The sequence below is a fragment of the Pseudopodoces humilis genome, chromosome 3 (genome assembly GCF_049639895.1).
Source record: "Pseudopodoces humilis isolate 2021_Gansu_Grassland_sample_001 chromosome 3, ASM4963989v1, whole genome shotgun sequence".
Taxonomy (NCBI): Eukaryota; Metazoa; Chordata; class Aves; order Passeriformes; family Paridae; genus Pseudopodoces; species Pseudopodoces humilis.
The window spans coordinates 493,445-521,087 of record NC_142202.1 but is presented as its reverse complement, the minus strand read 5'-3'; the positions used below and the strand labels follow the sequence as shown (position 1 = coordinate 521,087).

The 27,643-nt window shown below is 54.2% G+C and overlaps 1 protein-coding gene across 1 annotated transcript in view; it reads right to left on the bottom strand.

Annotated features, from left to right (window-relative positions):
* Nucleotides 1-27,643, bottom strand: part of KIZ (kizuna centrosomal protein) — a 31,344-nt gene that overhangs the window by 3,071 nt on the left and 630 nt on the right. The window contains exons 2-11 of the mRNA XM_088053846.1: nucleotides 26,369-26,431; nucleotides 24,894-25,046; nucleotides 23,256-23,349; nucleotides 19,445-19,910; nucleotides 16,863-17,079; nucleotides 13,500-13,619; nucleotides 11,837-11,980; nucleotides 9,755-9,890; nucleotides 8,891-9,035; nucleotides 4,669-4,765 (exon numbers count right to left, since the gene is read on the bottom strand). Of these exons, the coding sequence (XP_087909972.1) occupies nucleotides 4,669-4,765; nucleotides 8,891-9,035; nucleotides 9,755-9,890; nucleotides 11,837-11,980; nucleotides 13,500-13,619; nucleotides 16,863-17,079; nucleotides 19,445-19,910; nucleotides 23,256-23,349; nucleotides 24,894-25,046; nucleotides 26,369-26,431 (1,635 nt within the window). The remainder of the gene's footprint in view (nucleotides 1-4,668; nucleotides 4,766-8,890; nucleotides 9,036-9,754; nucleotides 9,891-11,836; nucleotides 11,981-13,499; nucleotides 13,620-16,862; nucleotides 17,080-19,444; nucleotides 19,911-23,255; nucleotides 23,350-24,893; nucleotides 25,047-26,368; nucleotides 26,432-27,643) is intronic.

Sequence of the window (27,643 nt, the reverse complement as noted above, 5' to 3'; positions counted from 1 at the left end):
TGCTCCTGCCGAACACCCCAATCTCCTGCTCCCTTTGGCCACATCTCCTGGTCCTCAGCCCTTCCCAGGAGGTGCTCCAAGCATCCCAGGCTCAGCCCACCAAAATGTGCTCAAGGGGCTGCACTGTTTTCCCCGGGGTGTGGAGCAGGAGACCACTGAACTGCAGCTGCTGAGGTTCCTCCTGCAGATGCTGGCACAGGAACCATTTCAAGTAGCTGAGGAGGAGACTGGGGGCAGCAGCCACCGCTTCCCCTCGGCCACATCCCGGCCTGCTGCTGGGTGGGGAGCGTGGGGCTTCTGGGATTTGCAGCTGGCTTCTCACAAAAAGCCATTTGACAGCTGAGTCTGTCGGTTCTGTCCCACTTCCCTCCGTGGTTCAACCCCACAACAATCACCAGCGGGTCAGTGCTTTGGGTCCGGTGCTGAGGATCACACCGGTGCTGAGGACTGCCCTCAGCTCCAGGGCTTGGTCCTCCAGATCCAGCTGAAGGATCCATACAGAAAGGACCACCATGGCTGCAGGAACGTCTGGAGACCTTCCCACTGCCACCCCACCTTCCCACGATGAGAAAGGTGAAAGCTGGCAGGAGAGCAGGGATGTTTGTGCTCTTCCAAACACCATCCATTCCCCGGGATTCATCTTCCTACACCATCTAACCCACCGGCTGTGGAATGGGGTTCACTCCCCAAAGAGCCTGGAGCCAAGCCCAGCCACCCCCAGAGAAGGGAGACGGGGGCGGGCTGGCAGCCAAGGCTTGGAGAGCTGTGAGCACAGGGAAATGCCGGGCAGATACGGAAAATGGAGCGGGGACACGGGAAAAGCCAAAGGGGGACCTGCAGCTCCCCTGGCCCAAGGCTGGGCAGTGCTGCAGGGGCTGAATTTTGGGGTGAGCTGTGCCGAGCTGGGAGATGCAGCGGCACCGCGGTGTCGTGCAGCAGCTGCGCTCACCCGGCACACAATGGGCACAGACCTCCACCGAGACATTTTCGGGCTACAAATGGAGCCAGGCCGGTTCCAGAGCCTCCACTAATCCCCCATCGTGACCCTCCGATATCCATTTACACATTTGCTTCTTCCCTAAAATAATTCCAAAGTGAAGCCAGGCTCTGACAAAGACAAAACCCAAACCGGTTTCACTTCAAAGAGCCTTTTAATCTCTCCGTTTCTCTGATGAAACGGGCTTTTTGTATTGAAGATGCTGCAAGAGTAAGGAATGAAAAAGCTCCAAGAAAATATTCTTTCCCCTATAAAGAAAATTAATATTAAGAGGAAAATGCCAGGAGAAGAAGAACCAAGTTAGTCAAGGGGGCTTGCTGGAAAACAGCAGAAAACGTCTACGGTGGCCTGAGGGTCTTCTTGCTAAAGCACCTGTTGAACTTCTACATTTTAGTGTCAAGCAAAAAAGACACCCAGAAAAGTTGGAAAATCCTAAATGCCAAGGGATTTTCCCACCCTGGAAAACCGAGTACCTACAGTACACATTCTGCACAGTGTCACATAGGCAGTATAAGCTCAAAAGTCCATTCATCACGCCAGAGCTGGAGTAATAACACTGAATTTCAGTAATCACACTGCGAGTAGGACAACCCTTGTTTTGGGACACAAAGATTTCTATCGAGCTGCGTCTAAGACCGCTCTCTGTTTGGATTCACCACGCTGGAGAAAAGAAGCCCCAGTGACACAAAGATGCATCACAGCGCTGCGAGGAAGCTGCGCAGGAGAGCGGGGGCAGTGCCAAAAAATCCACTGTTCCCTGTCTGCTGGGCCGGCAGATGTTGGTGCCTCTCCCCACAAACCTGGCGAGGCACCGCCGCCCCAACAGCGCTGCTTCTGCCGCAGCTGGGCGTGCAGGCAAAGGGAACAAAGCTCACACAAACAGCTGGAACGGCACAGAATCCTCCTGGAATTCTCGGCCAGCTTCTCACGGAAGCCATCTGAGGACTGGGAGTGCATCGGGGGGGGGTAAAACCGTCGGACCCTGCCTTGTTTCTGGGTGCGCCCCCCAGGAATCCAGACCGACGCCGCGGCGCTTTTCCCGGATTTCCACGGGAAACGCGTTTGTGCGTCCTGGGCGCTGCCAGCCCCAAAGCTCTGCGCCGTCTCCTCGGAGCACAGCGGAGTTTTTTGGCGTCGGCTCGGGAAGGGGGAGCGGGGGACGCGCAGAGCCCGAGTGCCCCCCGATGGCCAGAGCCAGCGGGCCCGGGGACGATTAAGAGATGAATTCGACTCTGCCAACTTCTATTTGCATGTCACTACAGCTGTGTCGGGCAACAGGGCTGAAAGGCAGCCTTCAGAGACTCCCCCCGGAGTCCTTCCAGCGGATTAATTAAAGTTTAAAATACTTTACACCGTGTTGGTGTCCTGACAAATCCAAAGCGGGCTTTGGTTCTCAGCTGATAACGCACCTTTAATCTCCAGATTATTTGGAAACGAGACGGCGCAAGCAAGTCAAAGAAAAATAAAACGCCTGCATCCGAAATGGGGAATTCCCAGAAAGCGAGTGACCTCCACTGGCTGCATCCATCGCTACAGCCCCCCGGAATGCCACACACATCGCTGCCCACCCGCCTGCGCTCACCGGCAGCCTCAGCCCTGACTTCTGATACCTCCCCCCCCAGGACCGTGTCGCTTAACGCCCTCCCGCCTGCCGCAGCACCCTGACACCCCACCCGAAGGTGCGCCTCCCTGCACGGGAATGTTCCCCCGGGAAAGCCAAGGAGCCGGGGAAAAGCGGTTTTCTTGCTGGAGGTAGAGCAGGCGGCGTTTGCGTTTGCGGGAGAAGAGGAAGCTCTGGCATGCACCGCCAAACAAAAGGGAACAAGTGGTCTTTACTCGGAGAGCAGCTTCCTATTAAGACTCACTCCGTCGTACATTATGCCTTTCATCCCCACTCAACCACAAAATGATTTTGCTGTAGGAAATACAATGGCAGAAAAAGATTTACATTGAAAGAATCTTTAATAATAAACTGTTGCAGATCTGCCTACTTCCCCATGATTTATAATACAATAAACATCGGATTCTATTAAGTCTCATGCACTGAAGACACGCACTGAAAACCCGAGTATGAAAGCCCTCAATTCTTCCCTTCTCCAGGCCCATAATAGTGAAACGAGCACGGATAAATGTGCTAAGAGTATCTCTTTGCATCTTTTATAGCTTGTGTGTATCAATCTGTAAAGCTTATTAAGAAAGTCATTGCTATGCAAAGCAGCACCCAATCTCTTTCTCTTGCTTTTCAACAGCGCGCAGTGTTTAGCCAATAGGGCCGGGCCCCGGCCCCTCATTCCGCATTCATAACATGCAACATTTGCACAATGTGTATCTCAAAGGCTGCTGAATAGAAAGCCTTAATACTCATGTAAACAACTGCAAACCAATTACTTAATGAATCAGGCCCACACATAATGAGGTGCCAGACAAAGAGCTATAAATGCATTTTTGCGCCCGAGCCTCCGCTTTAAAGTAAAATCCCTCAGCTGTAGTTTGGGCTTAACTGGCACATGATAATTATTGTCTGGGGGACATCAGAGGAGCCACGGTTTTTATTCCGGTCCGGCGGGGTCCGCGCCGAGGTCACTCATCAGCTCAGTGACAAAACGCGGCAAAGGAGAATTTATAAAGTGCCACGGCCGAGCTCGCAGGGATGTTTATTCTCAAGTAGTGGGTTTGAGACCACTTGTGAAAGCAATAAAGCCCGAGGAGTGGCTGCCGGGAGCAGAGCTGCCGCAAACAGCTCTGCCTCTTCCTCCTCGCCGCGCCGCGCTCCGGCCAGCCCAGGCCCGCTCCCGAAGCCCGCCGTGGCCGTCGGCCGCTCACAAAAACCAACCCTTGCACGGACTCACACACTGAGCACCGTGGCTTTTTAAAGCAGCGTCACCGCGTGCCCCTGCACAAAGCTGCTGAGCACCGAGACAGGGGCCTGCAGTTACAGACCACAGGGAGTTATTTCAAGTCTGTTACAAATCGAAATTGGAGAAAAAGAAAAAATAAGGGCAAAAGAAATTGCACGGCTCCTAACCGAGGCGGAAGTGGCTGCGGCCACGACCGGCCAGCAGCGCAGCAGCGTTTAGCTAGGACATGTTTTATTTTAAATAAAAAAATAGGAAATTTTAAATTACGCGTTTTATTCAGCCGCAGTGATCCTGTAAGTTCGTTCTCGGGGCCCTGTCCTGCTCTTCCAGCTGTCCCAGGCTTCAGGGAAGAGCTAAAATGTACCAGTTCAAAAGCTCATCTACAGGAACGCCCCTGCATCTCACAGCACAAGGCAGGATAACTTGGCTCACCATTCTCAAAGTTCCAGAAAATATGAAAAGAGAAAACAATTCAACCCAAGATGGTAAGAATTAATCCCCCACAGCAGCAGGGATGCCAGTCATCGATGCTGGGTTACAGCTCCTATTTAATGTGCTCAAGTTATAGAAATTCTGTGCAATTGCAGAATCAGAACTGGCCTCACCCACAGCAGCCTAAAAATCCGTGGAGCAGGAGGATTAAAAGCAAGGAGGAGCTGATATCCTGAGGTATGAGTTCAGAAGCTGCAGTGCTCGATTACAGAAACAGCAACCTTAACCCCGGTCCAAGCACAAAAGTAAATCGGGGGAGCTTCAGCCCCTTTCTGCCAGGCTTTCTCCCTCATGGAACCGTTCCCAGTGTCACAGCCTCACCTGGAGAAGGGAGGAGCGCTTCCATCCAACGAGGAGCTGCTGTCCCAATGTCCCAGGCTGTCGCTTCCTTCGGGCCTGTCGTGGCCGCGATCCCCACCTGTGCAGAAAAACAGGGACTCTCAGCTTCACAAGTTGCCACTTGCGTTAAGCAGAAAGGTTATTTTTGTTCTCCTTCCCCTTAAATGTAGATTATTTTGGAATGTTACAGTTCTGTCAGTATTACTCGATACCTCTGTGTTTTCAACCATTCTCTTGAATTAGACAAAAATTAATAAATTCTATAGAAATCGAATTAAACACCTATCTTGAGATTTTTATGACTTAAACAGCCAAACACCCAACTATTTCAAAACCTTTTATCCCCACTTTCCTTTCTCCTCTTTCCCCCTGCTCTGCTCATTTCTATTCCGCAAAGATTGATTTAAAAAAAAAAAAAAAAAGAAGCAGCAAATGGATTCATTCACTGGAGTCAGACAATTGCTCATCTTTGTATTCATTTCCAAAGCAGACGATGCTCGAGCACAAACCCCCACTTTAAAAGGCTGCTTCACATATATATATATATTTATATGTATGTTTTTATCTACAGCTCTGAAACCATAACCAAGCCCTGCTGTCAGCAATGGCCCAAGCCAGGACAGTTCAGTATTTCTGTCCACACTGGATTCTGCGCTTCCTAACTGGCTGTGCACATTCCCAGTCCCTTCTGCACTCGGACTGCAGCGGCAAAAATCCTGCTCGCTCTCACACTTCCAGCAAAGAGGTGCCAGAGCCCGCCCAGGAGGAGAGGGAAATCAAGAATGAGAGGGAAAAAAGAGAAAGGGGGTAAAAAAAATAATTACCCCCCACTTTCCCACGATGTATCCCAGGTCACGGCATTGCCTCTCCCAAACGCAGCGCTCAAAGCTGCTGCTGCCTCTGCCTAAAGAAGGACGAAGAATCTCCACCCAGAATTCACAACTCCAGGAATCCTCCCTGCGAGGTCTTTCAGGAGCTCAAGAGCCCAACACGAGCTGCTGGATGGCATCATCCACTCTGACCGAAGCGCAGTGTCCAGCCTGGCGCTGGCCCGAGGAACCTCCTCCGTCCCAGACGCATCACACCGTATCAAACACAGCAAAATATCAAAATATAAAATATCAAAAAATATCAAACACAGCTGAGTGAGCCTCATCAAACGCCTTGATTGGTGCACTGCGAGCAGCACCTCGGAATCCTCCAGGAGGGCTTCACCGGAGGGACACGTGGCTGTGGGAAAAGTGGTGGCAGGATTGTTGGCTCGTTCCAGGTGGCCTGAATCCAGCTTGTGCTCCTTCATGTTCCCAAATAATACACAAAGAAGGGCTGATTTCGATTTCGTAATGGGGCTTTTCCTCCCTACTCCTACAGGAGGTTTTAGACCTGGAGAGCAGCCGGGGGTGACATCCCCCAGCTCTGTAAAGCAGAGCCCAACGAGTGGAGCAGCTTCGCCATTTTTATTCAAATCCTCTACGGCCTTAACGCCTGCTCAAATCAAAGACAAGCGAAGGGGAGAGAGAGAATCTGGTTTTGTTAAAGATTTAACAAACCTGCCCCTTCAATAAAATCAGCAATTTCCTACTCGTAAATGAGACTCTTAAACAGTCATCCAGCAAAACAAGAAATAATGGGTTTTATCCTTCTTAATCTCGCATTATTCGCCTACCTCAGGAACAGCCAAAGAGCCGAACAATTTCTTTGACGCGCCTTCCCCGATAAAAAGCAAAGCAGCCACGGAGGAGCTGAGGAGGAGCCGTGCTCTCCCTCTGTTATCCTCACATAACCTGGTGCCACAGGGCCAGCCGTGCACCATCCCTTTAAAGGATGAGAGGCATTAAAGAACCAACGCAAATACTTCTGGAATATTCCCAGATGCTCAAGGAAATCAGTGTCTTGGTTCTCTTTTTTATGTAAAATAAGAAAAATTAACCAAAACTCCAGAAGCATTCCCAAAGCGCCATCCTAAAGACTGCATCCATGCAGCTCTCACGGTGAAGTCCGTCAAACCCCAAAGCCCCAAAAGGCTCCTGGTGTTACAAACCAACACTTTAAAAATGCGGCATCTACTGAAATAAACAAACCAAAACAACCCAAATTTGTATCCTTTAAGCTCAGTAAAAGTCATACAGCAAAACAGTCATGTACAGATGGCCGTCATATTTCAATTCATCTAAACCCCTGAAAACAAGTTGTGTGAGCCCAAAAGCCAACACACAAGAGATGTGGGTTCTATTTTGGGCCCGTAATGACTCCAGAGCCCCGGGGCCACAGCAAATGGCGATGATAAAAGGGAGCAGAGCAGCTGCCTGGCAGGGAGAGGAGGGGAGGGCAACAAGGAGCCTGCACAAGATCACGGGCTGAAGATGAATCGTGTCTGAAAGGAGCAGCTTGGCTTTCAAGTGAGGTGTGAGAAGCCTCACTCCTGGAGACAGAGGAACAGCAGAGACAGCTCCCTGGCAATGGGCTGGAACCGGAGTCGCTGGGTTTGGCTGAGGAGCCTCTTGGCATTTGTACGCACAGGAGGCATCAGCACTTGCACCTCTGAGAGCCAGGAGAGGCCGGCAAGTGTCACTGATGGCACTGCCCGGAGGGAGCCACTGCTCCCAGGAGGCACAGAGGGGGCTCCTGCCAGGCACAGGCACAGGCACAGGCACAGGCACAGCTCCTGCCCGGCACAGGCACAGGCACAGCTCCTGCCTGCCACAGGCACAGCTCCTGCCTGCCACAGGCACAGCTCCTGCCTGCCACAGGCACAGCTCCTGCCTGCCACAGGCACAGCTCCTGCCTGCCACAGGCACAGCTCCTGCCCGGCACAGGCACAGCTCTGCCTGCCACAGGCACAGCTCCTGCCCGGCACAGGCACGGCTCCTGCCCCGCTGGGATCTGCCCCAGGCTGATCTAGCGCTCCCCAGTCCATTACCGACGGAAAGAGCCGAAGCAGCACCCTCTGGAGCTGGCCGCAGAACGACCGCATCGTGCCCACGGAAGCCGACCCCTGTAAGACGGCTGGCAGGCCTGGTGAGGATATTCCCAGGGCACAAATGTGGGACCATGACACGGAATGGGAGCGGTGCCAGCTCCCCAGCCTCGTTTGTGCCCAGCTGGGCTCTGTGACAGGACCTTCGATCCGCCCCGGGGCCAGCGGCTGGGTTTGCTCCCCGTCAAGCCGGCTGTGGCTGTACAGCCCAGGGGAACGAGCGCTGGGCCCGAGGTCAGCGTGCAGCCGCCCCTTCCACCCGCAACAGAATCTGTCCCACCACACTCCCTGCCCGCTCTCATCTTCACCCCAGCCTGTGACTTGTGGATGTGAGCGCGCCGTAATGAAACCATTTCAAAGCGGCAGCCAGCAGACCGCTCTGCTTGCTTTTAAGCCCTACTCCCTTTAATTTCCCACTTTTGCTATCTCTTGTTTATTGATCTAAACTATCCATTACCGCTCTTAAAAGCGGCGCTCACTGGGAACTTGCCACCCTGGCTCTCTGTAGCTTCCTCACAGAAGGACGAGCCAGCCAAATGTCCTGAGGAACTGAAGACCCGCTGGATTTGGGAAACAAACAACCCGGCAGCGGCGGCGTGTGCCAGACCTGCTGCAGGAAATTAGCTTAAATCAAAGTCTGCTCGCCTCTGCTCGTAAGAGTGGCGTGCATTTCGGTGCCTGGAGCAGCCTGTTTGCATTTGCCGTGCAAAGAGCACAGCAGCCTAATTGCCTGCGATGGAAGGGGTGCTCCAGGAGCACAGCAAGCGAGCTGCCACCACTGCAGCATTCCCTCCTTGTCTGAAGGAACGAGCTGGGCTCTCCCCGACACCGGCACGTCCCGAGCTGGGAAATGGCCCCACGTGAACCCTTTCATTTTGGCAATTCCTTCTGAGGTCTGGCTTTGTCACAGGAGGCAGCAATTGCACCCCCCAGTTCCTAAATGGGAGATGTTTATTAAAGGTGCCCACAGAACCCATTGATCTGTTCTATAGCAGCCACAGGGCTTGGCCTTTCCTCTCCTGCAGAAAAACCCACCACCTCAGGCATCACTTAGTTTGGGAAGTAGCCAGAATCACATGCAGTACTGAGATATTCAGGAAAAGCCCCCAAATCCATCACAAACGTACACTGATCTGCCAGCGCACAGAGCCCTGAGGGTTTGGACAGAACTCCCCTGTGTCCAGAGCAGGAACCTGGAGTGGCAGCCAGAGCTGGAACACCCCTTACCTGGTTCTCTCCGTGCCAGTTCCCCCTGCTTTCCTTCCCCGCCGTTGGTGGGGATCGCTGGCAGGCCGAGAGAGGATTCGTCACTCTGGACAGGCGACCCATCCCCACGCTCTCCTGGAAGGGCCCCTCTCAGCACCGGCACAGCCTGAGCATTCAAAACACAAACAGCCACAGCTCCATTATCCTCCCCCTCCAGCCTTCTCCAACCCACACATTCAGGCTAATGGACACTCTCCCAGGGTAATCTGCTTCCAGGGTGTTTCTGTTAGATGTTCCATTACCTGACTTCTAGGGTGTTCCTCTGGGGCTGGTTTTGGGACAGAAATACGGACTTGAGTCTGTCAAATCTACTCCTTCTTCTGCCCTAACTCTCACAGATTGGCAAATCAATTGTTTAACAGCACAGGAAGAGGCTGAGGCACTCGCAGCCTATGGAATGCCATTTGTTGGTTTATTTAAACAGTTGGCTACAGCCTTTCACATTAACTTAGAAAAACCATGAGTGTGCCACCATTTATGAAATGCTCTGTGTGTTCAGCACCAAACCTCACTCTGCTTAACAAAAAGTCAAAATGCACCATTCACAATAAAAAGTCACAGAGAAAGACGTAGAAGCCTCGTGGTGGCTTGCACCAGAGCAAAGGGGTGAGCTTGACTGACTGGCATGAAGGGTGGTGACCTTACCAAGCCCCTTTTCCTGTGGGATGAAGCACTGGACACATCTCCCTGACACCCCCAGGGCTGGTTAAGCACAGCCTGCCCTGTGTCCTTGCCCTGAAAGCCACACCCAGGGCACAGGGCACAGCCACAGCGGGGCAGAGGAAGCTCTGGTGGCCCCGCTTTACCCACGGTGTCAGTGCCCACCTGGCCGTCCTGCTCCTCCTCTCCCGATGCCAGCAGCTGCTCAAACATCTCCGCCACCGCCTCCGGGAGCTGAACGTGGTGCTGCTTCAGGAACGAGCCATGGTGGCTCAGGAGAGCCCGCAGCGCCTCCGTGTCCCTGAGGAACAAACCGGCACCCTCAGTGGGACATCCATCCACACACGCTGGGAAAAGCCACCACCCATCTGGGCCTTCATTCCCACTCTGGCTTTAAAAAATGTTCCAAGTGGAAAATGTAGGAAGCCACTTGTGAGTTCTGCAAGGTGGGCAGGGGTGACCATCATCACCATCACCATCACCACCACCACCACCATCACCACCACCATCACCACCACCATCACCACCACCATCCCCATCACCACCGCCATCACCATCACCACCACCATCACCATTGTCATCACCATCACCACCACCATCGCCATCACCACCACCATTGCCATCACCACCACCATCACCACCACCATCACCATCACCATCGCCACCACCATCACCATCGCCATCACCACCACCATTGCCATCACCATCACCATTGCCATCACCATCACCATCACCACCACCATCACCACCACCATCACCATCGCCATCACCATCACCATCACCAGCGCCATCACCACCACCATCACCATCACCATCGCCATCACCACCACCATTGCCATCACCACCACCATCACCACCATCACCACCACCATTGCCATCACCACCACCATCACCACCATCACCACCACCATCGCCATCACCATCATCATCACCATTGCCATCACCATCACCACCACCATCACCACCATCACCATCACCATCGCCATCACCACCACCATCGCCATCACCACCACCATCACCACCACCATCACCACCACCACCACCATTGCCATCACCATCACCATCGCCATCGCCATCACCATCGCCATCACCACCACCATCACCACCATCACCACCACCATCACCACTACCATTGCCATCACCATCACAACCACCATTGCCATCACCATCACCACCACCACCACCATCACTACCACCATCGCCATCACCATCACCACCACCACCACCATCACTACCACCATCACCATCGCCATCACCACCATTGCCATCACCATCACCATCACCACCACCATCACCATCACCACCACCACCATGATGCCTGCCCTGTCCTGAGGCTCAGGATCCAAAGACCCAGCCCTGGTCTCAGCACCGTGGCCTCGCTCACTCCCTGGGGTACCCACTGCCCCAGGCTTGTCTTTTCCCCAGAAAGAATAAAAAAGGGAAAAGATAAAAAAAAACCACCAAGGTGTCTTTCAGTGTAGAAAATCTCAATCCTGCAACCCTTTTGTTTGCCGAAGCTGTTTGTTTTTCCTGTTGCTCCAGTGAAGTTTCAGAGGAGTGAATTCCAATTAACTCCACGAGTGTTTGTCCCTAAGAAACCATTCAGGAGACACAAGGAGCTGTGGGTGCCCGCAGGCGTATCAGCCTCGCAGGAGAGGCAGGCACTGCAGAGAGACCCTTCTGCAGCGCTCACAAGTGCCCCGATCCTGCCAGCACTTGAGCGCTGCGGAGCCTGCGACGGGGAGGGAGGTCTAGACAGGAGCTAAGCAAGACAGAATGGAAATTGTTTTCATTCCTGGGTTAAAGAGACCTGAAGAAAAAAAAAAGTAATTCTCACTTGTCCTTGTGGCATATGCACGGGAAAAAAAAAAGCCCATTTTGAATAACTGCACCGTGTTGTTTTTAAAGGCCACATGCATCTTCTGTCTCACACGGAATAATTTCCTTCTCAAAATTACATTTCCCGTCCTCACCTTCAGATCCTGGGACGGGAATGGCTGGCTGAGAGGTGTCTGTAGCTCCTGCAATTCCCTGCCTGCCAGACAGTGGGAGACCCTGTGGGCTGGATGAGCTGGAGCCGGGGGCTGCCCTGTGCAGCAGGAGCCAGCACTGGGGAACGGGAGGGAACGCTCCCGCTGCCACGAGGCTCCGACGGCTCCGTCTGCCTCGCGCCGGAGGGGCAGCAGGGACCCAGCCAGAGAGAGACAGGGCTGTGCCTCAGCCCCAGCGGGTTCTGTGTCCCCGTACCTGGTGTGCTCCTCCTGCCCTGCGCCGCCGCTCTCCGCTGGGACGCTCCCGCTCCGCGTGTGCCGAGCCACGGCCCGGAGCTGCCGCAGCACCACGGCCTCCATCGCCTCCGGGTCATCCTGAGCCGGCCCCCCGGCCCCAGCACTGCAACACAAACAGGGGGGACAGCCCCGTGAGCACAGCCAGCCCGGGGATGGGACAGCCCCGTGAGCACAGCCAGCCCGGGGATGGGACAGCCCCATGAGCACAGCCAGCCCGGGGATGGGACAGCCAGGGACAGACAAACATCGCGGTGACACACGTGGGACACCACAAGGAGGTCACACTCGCCACTTGGAACGTGCCAGGCGCACCCTCCCAGCGAGAGGGAAGCTGAACATGTCCCCTCCGGTGGCAGGCTGGGGGGTCAGACCTGTTTGGGAACCCTCTCCCTCATTGGGAACCCTCTCCCTCATTGGGAACCCTCTCCCCCTCATTGGGAACCCCCTCTCCCTCACTGGGAACCCTCTCCCTCACTGGGAACCCTCACCCTCATTGGGAACCCTCTCCCCCTCATTGGGAACCCTCTCCCCCTCATTGGGAACGCTCTCCCTCACTGGGAACCCTCTCCCTCATTGGGAACCCTCTCTCCCTCATTGGGAACCCTCTCTCCCTCACTGGGAACCCTCTCTCCCTCACTGGGAACCCTCTCCCTCACTGGGAACCCTCTCTCCCTCACTGGGAACCCTCTCCCTCACTGGGAACCCTCTCTCCCTCACTGGGAACCCTCTCTCCCTCACTGGGAACCCTCTCCCTCTCACTGGGAACCCTCTCCCTCACTGGGAACCCTCTCTCCCTCACTGGGAACCCTCTCCCCCTCATTGGGAACCCTCTCTCCCTCACTGGGAACCCTCTCTCCCTCACTGGGAATCCTCTCTCCCTCACTGGGAACCCTCTCTCCCTCACTGGGAACCCTCTCCCTCACTGGGAACCCTCTCCCTCATTGGGAACCCTCTCCCTCATTGGGAACCCTCTCCCTCATTGGGAACCCTCTCTCCCTCACTGGGAACCCCCTCCCTCACTGGGAACCCTCTCCCTCACTGGGAACCCTCTCCCTCACTGGGAACCCTCTCCCTCACTGGGAACCCTCTCTCCCTCACTGGGAACCCTCTCTCCCTCACTGGGAACCCTCTCCCTCACTGGGAACCCTCTCTCCCTCACTGGGAACCCTCTCTCCCTCATTGGGAACCCTCTCTCCCTCACTGGGAACCCTCTCTCCCTCACTGGGAACCCTCTCCCTCACTGGGAACCCTCTCTCCCTCACTGGGAACCCTCTCTCCCTCACTGGGAACCCTCTCTCCCTCACTGGGAACCCTCTCCCCCTCACTGGGAACCCTCTCCCTCACTGGGAACCCTCTCTCCCTCACTGGGAACCCTCTCCCCCTCACTGGGAACGCTCTCCCTCGTTCCCGAGGAATTCCCCATCACGCAGGGCCCGTGAGAGCCGCAGTCTGTGGAGGCTGTGCGCCGCTGTCAGTGACGTTACCGACAGTTCCCAGGGGTGTTCGAGGCTGAGGAAGGACAGCCAGGGCTCTCTGCCGCTGCATTTGGCAACAGCCGAGTTGTGGGCATTCCCTTTGCTCCGTTTATCGTGTTTCTCTGGCACGGGCCGTTTGTCACTCACCTGGGCGGCTCCGCTGTCCCCGAGGGCTGGCCCTGGTACAGCGCCCGGTGCCGGGGGCTCGTCCTCTCCACCAGCCGCTCCAGGAGCTGCAGCGCTCGGCAGAGCCGCGGGAGCTCGGGGCTGCGGATGGACAGACAGACACACAGACACACAGACAGACACACAGGGTGACAGGGCTGCCAGAGCGTTCCCATCGCTCGGCAGAACCTCGGGGCTGCGGATGGACACACAGACACACAGACACACAGGGCTGCCAGAGCGTTCCCATCGCACCCTTGGGAAAACAAACAGCCTGGTGTGAGCTTTCCAAAGCAAACGGCACAAACACCTTCCCGAGCTCTGTCCGAAGCGGGGGGAGGAAAAAAGGGCACGAGCAAAACAAACCATCCGAAAACCAGCCCGGGCCGAGCCGCCGCACGGAAACTGCGCCGAGCGCTTTCATTCCTTCACCTCCGCAGCCAAACAAATCCGCCGGCCACCTACAGGTATGGGGACAGCCCTGGGACCTCAGAGGGGTTTTGATGAGGCTGCACCTCCATAATGATGCAAATGAGGACTTAAGCACTGAAACAATGCCGCGGGCTAATCCCGGGCCAGAGGTGTAAATGGCTATTCAGGTCCCCGCTGCCGCTTTGTGCGGCTCCCAGCCCAGGTCCCGGCCGGCAATGAACACCGCAGCTGGGGCAAAAGAGACTTTTCTTTCTTTCTTTCCCCCCCAGGCAGGAGCTGACATGTTTCCACAGTTAACCCTGGCTTAGGCTGCCTCCAGGGAGAAGCCCTGTGCACAAAAACCCGCAGCATTTGCTCGCCCGTGCTGAGCTGCGCCCAAGGCTCTGTTTTCCCTCCGAGTGTTGGGCAACAGTGAACAATTAAGTGGGGGCTGCTGTGTCTTTAGTCGAGTTTCCTAGACATTTAATAAGCAAAACAATGCCAGGGAGATCACATAGGCAGTTAAACAGTGCTTTCTCTTTTCCCCCAGCCTTACAAACCCTGTATTCCAGCGGCCGGCTCGTTTCCCATTGTTTTCCTCCCGCTGGGTGGTCCTTCCAGGGTGCCACTCGAGAGGGATACAATAATAAAAAGGGAAGGGGAAGGAAGGGACACCAACATAAAGAAAAACAAAATGTATGACAATCTGCAGCAGGCTACGGATCAGAGGTCAGCAAACAAGAGGTCCTTCTCTTTTACAGGTTGCTTCCTGGAAACAGTCTGATTAAGCTGACAGCTTGAATTATGTGTTACATTTTGTAATGCACAATCCATCTGTGCTAAGTCCTCCTCAATGCAGCTGAAGCAGCACAGGCATAAGCTCTGCCTTTTTCCACCCCCTCAGCTCAGGCCTTAAAATAGTCATCATCTTTCTCCACACTAATTCTCAGAGACCCTCTCCCCCCGCCTCCCGCCCCCCGGGTTTAAGCCCTCAAAGAAAGGGCTGGGTGCTGCAGGGAATGGTAAGAGGACACGGAGCCCTTCCCCTTGGCTCAGCAGCTCCACGGGAGGGGACACCAGGAGCCTTCGGGAGCCCCGAACCCCGTCCCTGGCTGTTCCCGTGGCTGTGAGCTAACCCTAAACCAGGACACAAGCGAGGCAGCAAAGCTGCAGCCCCTGGTGTGACCTGCAACAGCATGCAAACCTTCTGCTCAATCGCCTTTCCCAACAGCACCTCCTTTCCTTGGCTGCCAACACTCCACTGCGGGGAAATAACCCAAAACTCCTTAAAAAACAGAGGCTGGCATCTCTGCAGTGGGACAGGAGAGGCATTTGCTCCAAAGATGAAAACCTGTGGCTTCCTGGCACACAACAAGGACTGGTTCTGCCTCTGGAGTCAGCCAGAGGTGTCTGCTCCTTCCAACACCATCCCCTGTACTCATTTCAGATAATTCACCACAAGTGTGTGATCGGTGCTTCCTTCTGATGCCGCACGGGCGCTGCTGCAGTGGCACAGTCCAAGCTACAGACATTTCAGCTTTAGGCAACAAACACACAGAACGTGGTGAATTTCAGCACGTCTGTCTCTTCAGCCAGCACAGGAATTGCACAAGAGAAAACCCCGGGGGCTGGAAGGACATCACATGTTGTGACTCCCCGTCGTGACAGAGCAGAGGAAGCTGCATTCCCGTACTCTGTGTACACAATTGAAATTCACCTACGAATCACTCACAAGCCTTTCCACGACATTTTTGGCCGGTTAATTTTGCAAGGCTGGAGTGTGCACGCTGCATTCCAGGTGCCTTGGGAAGCCCACCTGGCTGTGAGCACGACAAGGGAAGGGCTGCTCCTCCGTTCCTGCCCTTTGGTTTTCGGGTACAGCTGATTAAATGAAAAGCTGCACGTTTTCCGCAGCAGCGGCGATCCCGCCTGCGTGGCCTTGAGAAGCGGAGGCATTGAGCGTGGCACAGCGGGAGGAGAGCCGTGTGCCGCGGGCCCGGCCGTGCCCCGGGGACAATGCAGGCGCTCAAACCTTGTGGATAATTTCCAGGGGCCTCGAGAGCCGCTCGTCAGGCGCTGCACGGCGAGGCCTCGCCGGGAGGGAACACAAGGTTAAACTGCAGAGACGGGCTCTCCCCTGCTCTGCTGTGATTAACAGGTGGGATACAAAGGGAGCACTGGGGGAAAGCTATTTACATGTAAATCAGATGATGTTTCCATAGCGAGCGACAGCCCCATGCAAATGGCAGAGGATAAAGTTAGAGGGGTGTCTGCGGTGGCCCCCAGTTTCTGGCCAGGTGTCAGCAGCCACAGCCGCACTCCAGGCCGGGAATGGACAGCAGCAGCAGGCTGGAACGCTGCAAACAGCCCAGCCCCTGGCACAAGAGCACTCCTGTGGCAGCAGAGGGTGCTCCTGCAGGAGCGCTTCTTCTCCAGGGGCAGAAGCGCTGTTTCCTTTGCACCATGTCCCCCTGCAGCCCTCCCGGTGACCATCTCCCTGCCGACACAGGGATGCACTTCCCCGTCTCATGAGGGCGTTGCGGGGCTGAAAATCCTGCCGGGATGGATTTACAGCCTGCTCGACCCTGCTGGCCACAGAATCCTGCTGCTGACACACGGCAGCAGAGGACAGGCCCTGTGTCTGCAGCTCACTGGCCTCGTCCTCTCTTTGTTTCCAAACAAAATGCTCAGACAGTTCAACAACCCCTGGAAGTTTGACCACGCAGAGAGACTGGAGTAAGATTTGTGTACATTTAGAGAACATCATCTGCACTTTAGCAACAAATCCTTCACTTGCCAGCTGTGCCCCCAGCGAGGTGCCCCAGGGCCCTGAGGGCCCAGCACAGGTCCAAGGTACTCAAGGATGGGGGAGAACTCGGTGAGAGCTTCGGGAAGCGAGCAGCCCAGCTGACCCAGGAAACAGGGAGATGGTACCTGTGTGGTGCTGAGATGTCCAAGGGCTCCTCCTGGGCCGTGGGAGGGCTGGCTGGGGGCAGCAGGGAGCCCTCCGGAGCCCGGGCATCCCTGCCCTGCTCCTGCCGTGTGCCGGGGACGCTCGGCCTGGTCTCCTGCTCAGCAGCGGCCGGGAGTGGGAGCTCGGCTCTGCTCCCTTCCCTGTGAGCCCACCAGCTGCTCAGGCTAGGCTCTACCCCTGAAAGAACAACAAAACATAATGAATCAAACATATAAAAACTTTAACTGTTCTTCTCAAAACAGTAGCAGGCCCATGGAGTAGATCACAGGGGCTGAAACCAAGCTTACCCACACTGTGCACCCTGTGTGAGGGACCATCCATCATCCATCCATCATCCATCCATCCATCCATCATCCATCATCCATCCATCATCCATCCATCCATCCATCATCCATCCATCATCCATCCATCATCCATCCATCATCCATCATCCATCCATCATCCATCCATCCATCCATCCATCATCCATCCATCCATCCATCCATCCATCATCCATCCATCCATCCATCCATCCATCCATCATCCATCCATCATCCATCATCCATCATCCATCCATCATCCATCATCCATCCATCCATCATCCATCCATCCATCATCCATCCATCATCCATCCATCCATCATCCATCCATCCATCATCCATCCATCCATCATCCATCATCCATCCATCATCCATCCATCATCCATCCATCATCCATCCATCATCCATCCATCCATCATCCATCATCCATCCATCATCCATCATCCATCCATCCATCATCCATCCATCCATCATCCATCCATCCATCATCCATCCATCCATCATCCATCCATCATCCATCATCCATCCATCATCCATCCATCCATCCATCCATCATCCATCCATCATCCATCATCCATCCATCATCCATCCATCCATCATCCATCCATCCATCATCCATCCATCATCCATCCATCCATCCATCCATCCATCCATCCATCCATCCATCCATCATCCATCATCCATCATCCATCCATCCATCATCCATCCATCCATCCATCCATCATCCATCCATCCATCATCCATCCATCATCATCCATCATCCATCCATCCATCATCCATCCATCCATCATCATCCATCATCCATCATCCATCCATCCATCCATCATCCATCCATCCATCATCATCCATCATCCATCCATCATCCATCCATCCATCATCCATCCATCCATCATCCATCCATCCATCATCCATCCATCATCCATCCATCATCTATCCATCCATCCATCATCCATCCATCCATCATCCATCCATCCATCCATCATCTATCCATCCATCCATCATCCATCCATCCATCCATCCATCCATCATCCATCCATCATCCATCCATCCATCATCCATCATCCATCCATCCATCATCCATCCATCATCCATCATCCATCCATCATCCATCATCCATCCATCCATCCATCCATCATCCATCCATCCATCATCCATCATCCATCCATCCATCATCCATCCATCATCCATCATCCATCCATCATCCATCATCCATCCATCCATCCATCCATCATCCATCCATCATCCATCATCCATCCATCCATCATCCATCCATCCATCATCCATCCATCATCCATCATCCATCCATCCATCATCCATCCATCCATCATCCATCCATCCATCATCATCCATCATCCATCCATCCATCATCCATCCATCCATCATCATCCATCATCCATCATCCATCCATCCATCATCCATCCATCCATCATCATCCATCATCCATCCATCCATCATCCATCCATCCATCATCCATCCATCCATCCATCATCCATCCATCATCCATCCATCATCTATCCATCCATCCATCATCCATCCATCCATCCATCATCCATCCATCCATCCATCCATCATCTATCCATCCATCCATCATCCATCCATCCATCATCCATCCATCATCCATCATCCATCCATCATCCATCCATCCATCATCCATCCATCATCCATCATCCATCCATCATCCATCCATCATCCATCCATCATCCATCCATCCATCCATCCACTCCTCTCTGTGGGCTTCCCTGCCCTCGCCCCTGTCCTTCCATGGTCCTCTCACAAGGAGGAGTCCAGGGAGCTGCAGCCTGTGGGGTTTGGGAACAAACCTGGCACTCTTCAAAACCCACCTGGGCACAGAGCCCGGCTCCCTGACCTCCCAGCTCTGGGGGAATCACCCTGCTGTCGTGCACCAGCTCTGAGGGACGAGGCAACCAGCCTGAGCCAGGAGTGACTGCTCTGGTGAAGCAGGTTCACATTAAACCTCTTCAGATGAGGCTCAGACTGACCAGGGCCTCTGTGGGCACAGCAGAGAGGAAATCTTCCCTCACAGTGCCCCCGGCCAGGATCAGCCCCCAGCGCCCTTCCCTGTCCCGCTGAGCAGCCTGGGAGGAAAGGGAGTCGAAAGGAAGACAGGAACAGAGAGGGAAAGGAGGAGCAAGAGCCACCACACTCCAAGCACAGTGCCAGAGGTGCAGCAGGAGGAACAGCACCCGTGGGCACGGCAGACAGGACACATCCCACTGCCATACCTGGAACGCTTCCCTGCCGCTGGCCTGGCCTCAGGGGGGCTGCTTTGGCACCTGAGGAAGCTGAGGTGAGCTGCTCAGAGCCTTCCTCACTGGCGGCCAGGTCCCCGTGCTCCTCCTCACTCTCTCCAGCAGTGCTCCCGGTGTCGGGACTGAGCAACTCTGGGGACGGGGAGCGCAGAGGGGGCTCCTGCTGTGAGCCCAAACCTCCTGGGGCTGAGGCAGCTGCTGCTGGACGGCCCAGTTCTGCTGTTGGATGGCCCAGTTCTGCTGTTGGATGGCCCAGTTCTGCTGTTGGATGGCCCAGTTCTGCTCCTGGACGGCCCAGTTCTGCTGTTGGACGGCCCAGTTCTGCTCCTGGACGGCCCAGTTCTGCTCCTGGACGGCCCAGTTCTGCTCCTGGACGGCCCAGTTCTCCTGGCAACGCTGTACTGGTGCCAATTCCTGCCTGTCCTCCAGCCTGCAGCACCTGAAACACACAGTGGGACATGGCTGAAGGAGACAAACAGGAGACAAACTGTGTGTGGCACACGTTGCTTCTCGAGGGTGCCATGCTGGGCTCTGCAGAGAAAAGCGTCACAGAGTTCAAGACTTTGCTGTGGCATTGATATTACGCAACCCCTGGCACACATTCCGCACATCCCAGCGTGAAACGAGGGCCCAGGCTCATTCCAGGAGCCACAACACCCAGTGGCAGAAGCTGCCTGCACCCCCAGCCCAGCCAAAAGGAACCCACACACACCCAGAAGGACCCAAACCCTTCTGAATGGTGACTGCACTTCACAAAGAGTCAAACCTTTGGGATTAGGATCCTCCACAGCTTTGGAGAGCCTGGACCACAGCACCGCATCCAGAGGTGCCCACAGGGCGCAGAGCCCAGAGGCACCACCATGTTCCAGTGTGTTCCAGTGTGAATCACCCGGCAGATCCAGCCTCCCTCACACCACAGAACATGGCAAAACTCCATTTCACTGTCTGTCTGCCTCCTGCTCTTCCCATGGCAGCCTTTCCCACCAGTGACAAGGAGCAGACACATTCTGAATGGCACTTTCCTCCAAGCACAGCTGAACAAAACCAGCTGCGGGGGGACAGCCACTCTGCTGCTAAATCCCAGTGCTTTAACCCTTGCCTCCTTTCCTCTGCAAAGCCACTCAATCAGGACCATTTAGGAGGAGTGGCTGCTGCCACCACGGCCAGTTTATGCAAAGCCAACATGAGCCACCCTAATGCCACTGCTCACACTGAGCAGGGCTTCCCCTCCAGCCCCAAATCCCAGCAGCACAACTCAGTCACCTCCACACCTCTCCCCTCTCTTTCACTGCCTGACCTCTTCCTCCCACACCAAGCCAGCTGCCAAGCCCAGCTGAAAGGAAACAAAGGCATCTTGTCTGCTCTGTGACCAAGGTTCCTTCAAAAAGCTCAAATTCCACGTAACGAGGAGCAGAACAAAAAGCCATGAGGTCATTTTAAGCAGTAGTAAAGGTTTGCCACTCAGATTAAGTTCACAGTGTATTCCACAGCTCTCAGGTTCCTCCTAATTACTTCTCAGGTGAGGGTTTGGTGCTTTCAAACGCCTCCTGGCAGTCCTGCACGGCTTTGGCAGCTCCTGGATGCAGTGATCCAAAAGAAATGGATTCCAAGCGGGCACAGCACACTTCCCTACCCATCCCTTTCCCCAGGAAGGCACTCTGCCTCCAGGTGTTCCTGAGAGGTTCCAGCATGCCCAAGTCCAAAACCTTCTGAGGGCTCCAAGGAAGAGCTTCCGAGCTGACTTCCCAGCACAGAGGATGCAGGAGCCTGGGCTCTACAGCTCTGCCAGCCAGGGGAGAGCTCTTCAGCGTGGGACTTGTGAGCTTATGGACTCCCCTGGACACTGGGAGCCCAAAAGGACACACATCCCGCGGCCCAGGAATGTGCCAGACATTCCTGAAGGCGTTTGAGCACTGGGATATTGCCCGTCTGTAGAAGGCTGGTTCTGGGATTGCCCTTCTGTGTCCCCAAGATGTCCCTGAGGGGGTCCTGACACAGGCACTGCATCCCAAGCAGCCTGAAGGGAGCCATCCCAGTCCCAGTGCTGGGAAATAAAAGCAGCTCCACAGGCTTGGCCTGGCCACCCCACGTGCTGGCTGCACACCCTCCCTGCGACTGCCTCGGGGCCGCCGCACTGAGAACAAACTCCTGTGCTTCGGGCAGAAGAACCAGCACGTTTGAAATGAAAAAAATCCCAGAATTAGGAGCTGAAACACACCCCAGGGACATGGCAAAAATGCACAATGTGGCTGAAGTTACCCCTGCGTTCTAGGAGGGAGATGAGGAGGAGGAAGAGGACAGGGGATAAAGGAATCCACAATCCACTCCACTATGACACGCAAATTGACATTTTTGGGTACACACCACAGTGCCATAGTGCCCAAAACCTGCCCAGTTTTTCAACCCCCAAGTCACAGCACAAGCCTTTGATGCTCTAGTACTGATGCCAACTTTTCCATCAGCTGGAAATCCCATCTCCCAGACTGCCTGCCCTAACTGGGCGGCTCACACTCCAAAATAAACTCACCTTTCCCCACAACACCTCCCGATTCAAACCACAATTTGCACCCTGCCACGGGCCCGCCTATATAGGTCAAGGCTGCTAGGGTTCACTGCTTTGTGTATTACAGTTTAAAGAATGCTCTAAATTCAAGGTTTTTAACTTTTTAATCTATGGGGAAAACTTCCTATAAACTCAGATTAACGACTGCTAATGCACTGAAGAAAGGAAACCAAAAACCTTCCTCCTACTATAAAAACAAAATAGTGTGGCCTCTGTTTCTTTTCTGATAAGAGTCTTAAATACCAAACATTTAACTGCATAATAACATTCCCTGGCAGCCAGCAGCCTGCTTAGCAGATACATAAAGCAGGTAAAAGGGGAAAAAGTTAATTTCTTGGCTGAATGATTCCATCGGTAGCTATAGGGCAAACTAGAAAGTCTTTTAGTAAAGTAGCAGTTGATTCTTCTATCAATCTGCAGCACACACACTCTTCCAAGGAATGCATTAAATATGAAAATCATATCCCGTTATCATCTGTTCCCAGCTTTCAGCCCAGTAAGCTTTCCTTAATGAATGCTGTAGCCTGAGGGACGCGCGTGCCGCCGGCTCCTCGCAGTAATGGAGTGATGCTCCCGTCCTGCCCATTGCGGCACCGCCTGGCTGAGGGGCTTCCACACACAGTCACAAGTGACTACTCTTGCCAGCATGCTCCAAGTTATTACAAGATGTTTTTAGACATTTCATCTGAAAGAGCTTTGCTGCTTTTAGTGGAGAAAACAGCTCTGGTCTTGAACTGTATCATTTATATGGAGATAGGAGGGGGGATTAGGAGCCTGCATTACTGCAGATATATGGCAGCAGATATTTAAGTATTCCTTGCCAGTCTTTTTGTCTGTTCCTTAGATATGCAATCTCCTTCTGCTCCTTCTGAGGAAAGGTCAAAACACACAGAAATTACGAAGGCAGCGCACGGCTCCTGGGCTGCGCTTCCGCAAACATCCCTCATTAGGAACGTTTCCTCCTCGGTCACGACCGTCTCCACGCCATGCCGCGCAGGAATTATCAAAGCCAACACCACGACGTGCGTAAACGGTCGCGGGTTTTTTTGATCCCGGCTCTCTGGATGAAACGGCTGCACTTTTTACCCAGGTGCTTCTCCTTCTCCCAGGCACTCCCCACGATTTCACCCCGCACGCCCCAGCAGAGCAATCCCCGGGGAAAGGCGGCGCAGCTCCGAGGAGAGCGCGGCGCTGGAGTGAAGCCCATTTCCCCCCCATTACCTGCTCGCTGGAGCCTTCCTCCTCGTCACCTCCTGCTGACAAGCTGCCCTCTTGGAGGGATAACAGGCTTCTAATTTCCCTTCCGTACCATTCCTAAAAGGGAACAAATCCGTCACACGGAGCCCAAGGACCCCTCCCCACGCCCCAGCCCAAGGGACGCCGCTTTGCACAATGTGCACCTTTAAATGCAAAGCCCCCGCAGCCTTTTTAGCTCGGACCGCATTGAGAAGCATCTCAATCTCGTCTGCTCCTCGTTTTTCTGCTGCCCTGCCCGAGCAGCGTGGCCTGCACACAACCTGCTGCAGGGCTTCCACACACCTTTACCCGTGCCCATCATTCCCAGCCCTCCAGAACAGCAATAACTTGTTGGCTCGTGTTTACTGCCTCCCAGCCGGTGTCTGTCACACCAAACTCCTGCTGCTGCCTCCAGGAACGACTCGGGTTGGGGTGAAACGAGCCCCACAGCCTGTTTCTATCCCCACCTCACAGCTGGCTGGGCTCTTGGTGAAGATCACCAAGGTGGAACCGTGGGGAACAAAGCCCCGCCACGTCAGGAGTGGAGATGCTCAAAAGAAACTCAGATGTAACTCCTGCACTTTGCTGAAAGCTGAAGTGAATTTATTTATACTCCTAAAAATTACTGACCGAACACGGGGAGCAAAAGTGCATCTTTCAGAAACAAAGGGAGTTTTGTGAGCTACAGCCACGTGATGAATGTGCACAGAGTTGTGATAAAGCACTCCTAAAGGGCATTCTCTATGGAAAAAAAGGAGCGAAAACAGCAATAATTTCCTTCTGCGTGCTCCCATGATAGATTAAATGATTGCACGCTCCATAACTCTCCTGCTTTCCATAACTAACACGGAGGAGATGTCATTTGTTCAGCGGCTCCAAAAAGTAACTGTAACCTGGCAAAGATAAAACGGATGGCACGGGAACATCAGAATGGAAGGGCTGAACAAAAGCCCCACGTGCAGCTCGTGGCAGTGGCACTGGGCCTGGCAGCAGGTGTCACAGCCACCAGCCCTGCCACTGCTGCCGAGGGGGAAAATCCCTCCAAATAACAGGTAAAAATCTCAGGGGAATAACAGGGGAATCACACCCCCCAGGAACAGGCTCTGACTGCTGGGCTTCTGCACTGCAGCCAGGAAAAGATGTTGTGGGAATGTCACCAGATCCGACAGGCACGACCTCCAGGGCTATTGCTGTGTGAGGAATAAACACAGCCAAATGTTTCCGAGGACTGCCACTGCCCTTAGAGAGCAGGAACGAACTCCCTTCCCTGCAGACTGTGCTCCCCCAAAAACCTGGCTCCACGCATCAGTGGCATAAGGGGATGGCACAATTTCATCTTAAAAAACCTGGAATCCTCACTTTGCATCATCCCAAACCGTACTTTAGGGCACAGCATGACAACATAATAATAACAACCACGATAATAACAATGTGATTCAAGAACCCCGAGGGCTTGGCTTTTTCTTACAGCATCTGTTGAACCCGGGGTACTTCAGCCCTGACTGTTCTACAGCCCGAAATACAGACCCTGATGGGGCTTGCTTCCAGCTCTAGGACACGCCAGGAGATTCCTGCACAACAACAGCCAACACCCACGCCCAAGTCTTATAGAAAGCTACTTCCATCTTGCGGATGCTGCGCCAGCCCGTGGTTTCCATGTCAGCCTCCAGCTGCAGGAACTCGCGGCGCAGCGCCCGGTTCCGGCGCAGGGCCAGCTGCTGCCGCGCCGCCACCGCTGCCAGCTGCCTCTGCAGCCTCTGCTGCTTCTGCCTCACCCTGCAGGGCAAAGAACAGGCGCTCAAAGGGCTGGAAACAAACCAAAGGCACCCGCCGCAGCCGCTCCGCCTCAGACACGCGCAGCAGCACCGCGGGGAGCTGCCCCAGGCCCCACAGAGGCGGAGAGCGGCTCTTCTGCACACCTGCATTTATATAAATACCCGTGTGCCACTTCCCCGCAGATTTACACGGGGGCTCTGGTGCTCCAAAGGGTAAAGACGTTAAAAATCTCACCTAACCGTGTTTTAAATGGGTCATGTGCTACTCACTCCTAGCCCATTAAATCAGAATGAAAACTGTAGCAGAAGTCACCCAAGCGGGAACGCCAGGGCTGAGCTGTCACAGCTGCCTAAATCCATGGTGCCACCAAGAGGGGCACTGGAAATCCATCTGAGCCAGCTCTCTCCCACCTACAGCCCAGATTCCCTCCCAGCCAGATCTCTTTCCTGACCTTTCCTGTGCCTCCAGGGCAGCCACACTAATGCCAACACAGGGGAACAGGCACCCCAAGATGCCCCTGGCCCACAGCTCCATTTCAGCCAGGAGGGAAACTGCAGCCCAAAGATGTTCAGAGAAACTGCAGTTCTAAACATGTTAGATTAAACCAAATTAAAAAAAAAAAAAAAAACAGGAAACAAAGTACATGTGATGCTGCCCCACCTGTCCAGACTTTTTTTTTTTTTGTTTTAATTTGTGTTTCTGCCCCTTTTGGAAGAGGGGCTCCCACAGCACCCAGCACTCCATCCCTGGAGCTTTGAGGACAGGAATGGAACATTGGGTGACGCTTCTCAGTCCTCTCTGGTTGCTGGGACTTTTGGGTGTGGTGTTTTTGGGTTTTTTTTTGCTTTGGTTTGCTGTTTAGGGTTTGGGTTTGTTGGGGTTTTTTTGTACAGACTGTCCATGTAATTTACATTAAATACATTAATCATTAATATATTAAACAGATGCTGCAGAAAGAACCCAAGGAGAAGGGCCAGAACCTGGAATATCCCCTAGGGCTTCTTAAGGCTTTCAACTTTCTAAGACCCAAGGGTTCTCCAGCATGGACTAAGCTGTGGTGACTTTGCAGAAACAGGATAAAGCCAACCTGCCTGTTGGCTATTCCCGAGATTTTAGTATCCACAGAATGAGGCATTCATGTTCCCGCTGCAGTGATTTCCTCAGTAACTTGAAGACATGAATTTTGCATTACACTTAGCATACGAATATAAATGTATTATTACTGAAAAACCTTCAAGACAACATTCTAAAGGCATTCCAAGATAGTGAAACCTTTGTAACTGAAATAAAATAACCCCCAAGAAGCTTTTAAACAGGCTTACAGGTGTGGATCAGCCATTGTGCATTCCATCCTCTGCCTTCCTAATTCCAGCCTCTTGGCTCCACTGGAAGAAAACAAACAACATACAGTGAGGTAAAAGCATTTCACCACCTGAGCTCTCTAAATGCCACAAGGAGGGGGTTTTGCTGGGCACAGTCCTTGCTGAGCAGAGGTCAGATTTGCTGGGAGTTACAGACCCACCTGCCAGCCCAGCTCTGAACAGCTCCGAGCTTTCAGCACTCCCTGCTCCACACTGGGACAGGGCTGCTGGCAAGGGAAGAGACGCCTGAACATCCTCCTGGGACCCACCAAAGCAGCCAGAGACCCCAGACAGCCCAGGAGGGGCTCTGAGCCCCACGGTGGGCAGCCCCCAAGCCTTGCTACGGATTACTGCATTCAGGAACTGAACTTGAAACCAGCTCACGTTTTCCTCTTGGCATCCAAGCCCCGTCCATCCAGAGGCGGGTGAGCCCTGCTGGCAGCACTGCTGCAGGAACTAATGTCCACCAGGAGTCCTGGCAGTGCCCAGAGCCCGTGGGGCCATCGACACTGCCCCCAGCAGTGCCAGGGCACCGGGCATGGTGATGGACACGTGCTGCACCACAAAGCCACCCACGCCTCAAGCCAGCCCATCGGGAAGGCGGGCTTGGGAGCAGAGTGAAGCTGCCATTATTGGACAGCTCCAAATTGCACCCAGGATGAACAGCCATCCCCTGAGCAAAAACCAGAAAAGAGCCAGGAGAGGCTTGCAGCAGATTCCCACTGCAAGCCCTGCCACCAGCAAAGCCAAGTGCCTCCTCAGGAACAGCACCGGGGGTCACCAGGCAGCGAGGTGTGGCAGTGAGGGGGACACCGCACACCCCAACACCTCTGGACGCTGCTCTCCGTGGATTTAGGCTCTCCCTACACACACACAGACACCTCCTCCCAGTTTCCCTGCAGAGAGGGGAGCCAGGGAAAGCCCTTCCTGCTGCTCCGTCCCTTCCAGCCGTGTGATGCTGCCGGCGCCTGCAGCAGGACCGGGGTTCCCCGGCATGTGCACAATTCAACAGCCAGGCTCCGCCTGGGATCCCATCCCTTCGATTTCCTCCTGCACCACGCACAGCCCGCTCCCCAGATCTTGTTCGTTACACTTCTCCAGGTGATCTTCCTGCCTGAGCGGAGAACACCGATACCCAGGGGAGGAAGGAGCCGATGGATGTGAGAGCAGCCGGTGTCTCTGATCCGCAGGGAGCGGCGGCGAGGCTCGGCACGGCGGGGCCAGCCCGCAGCAGCC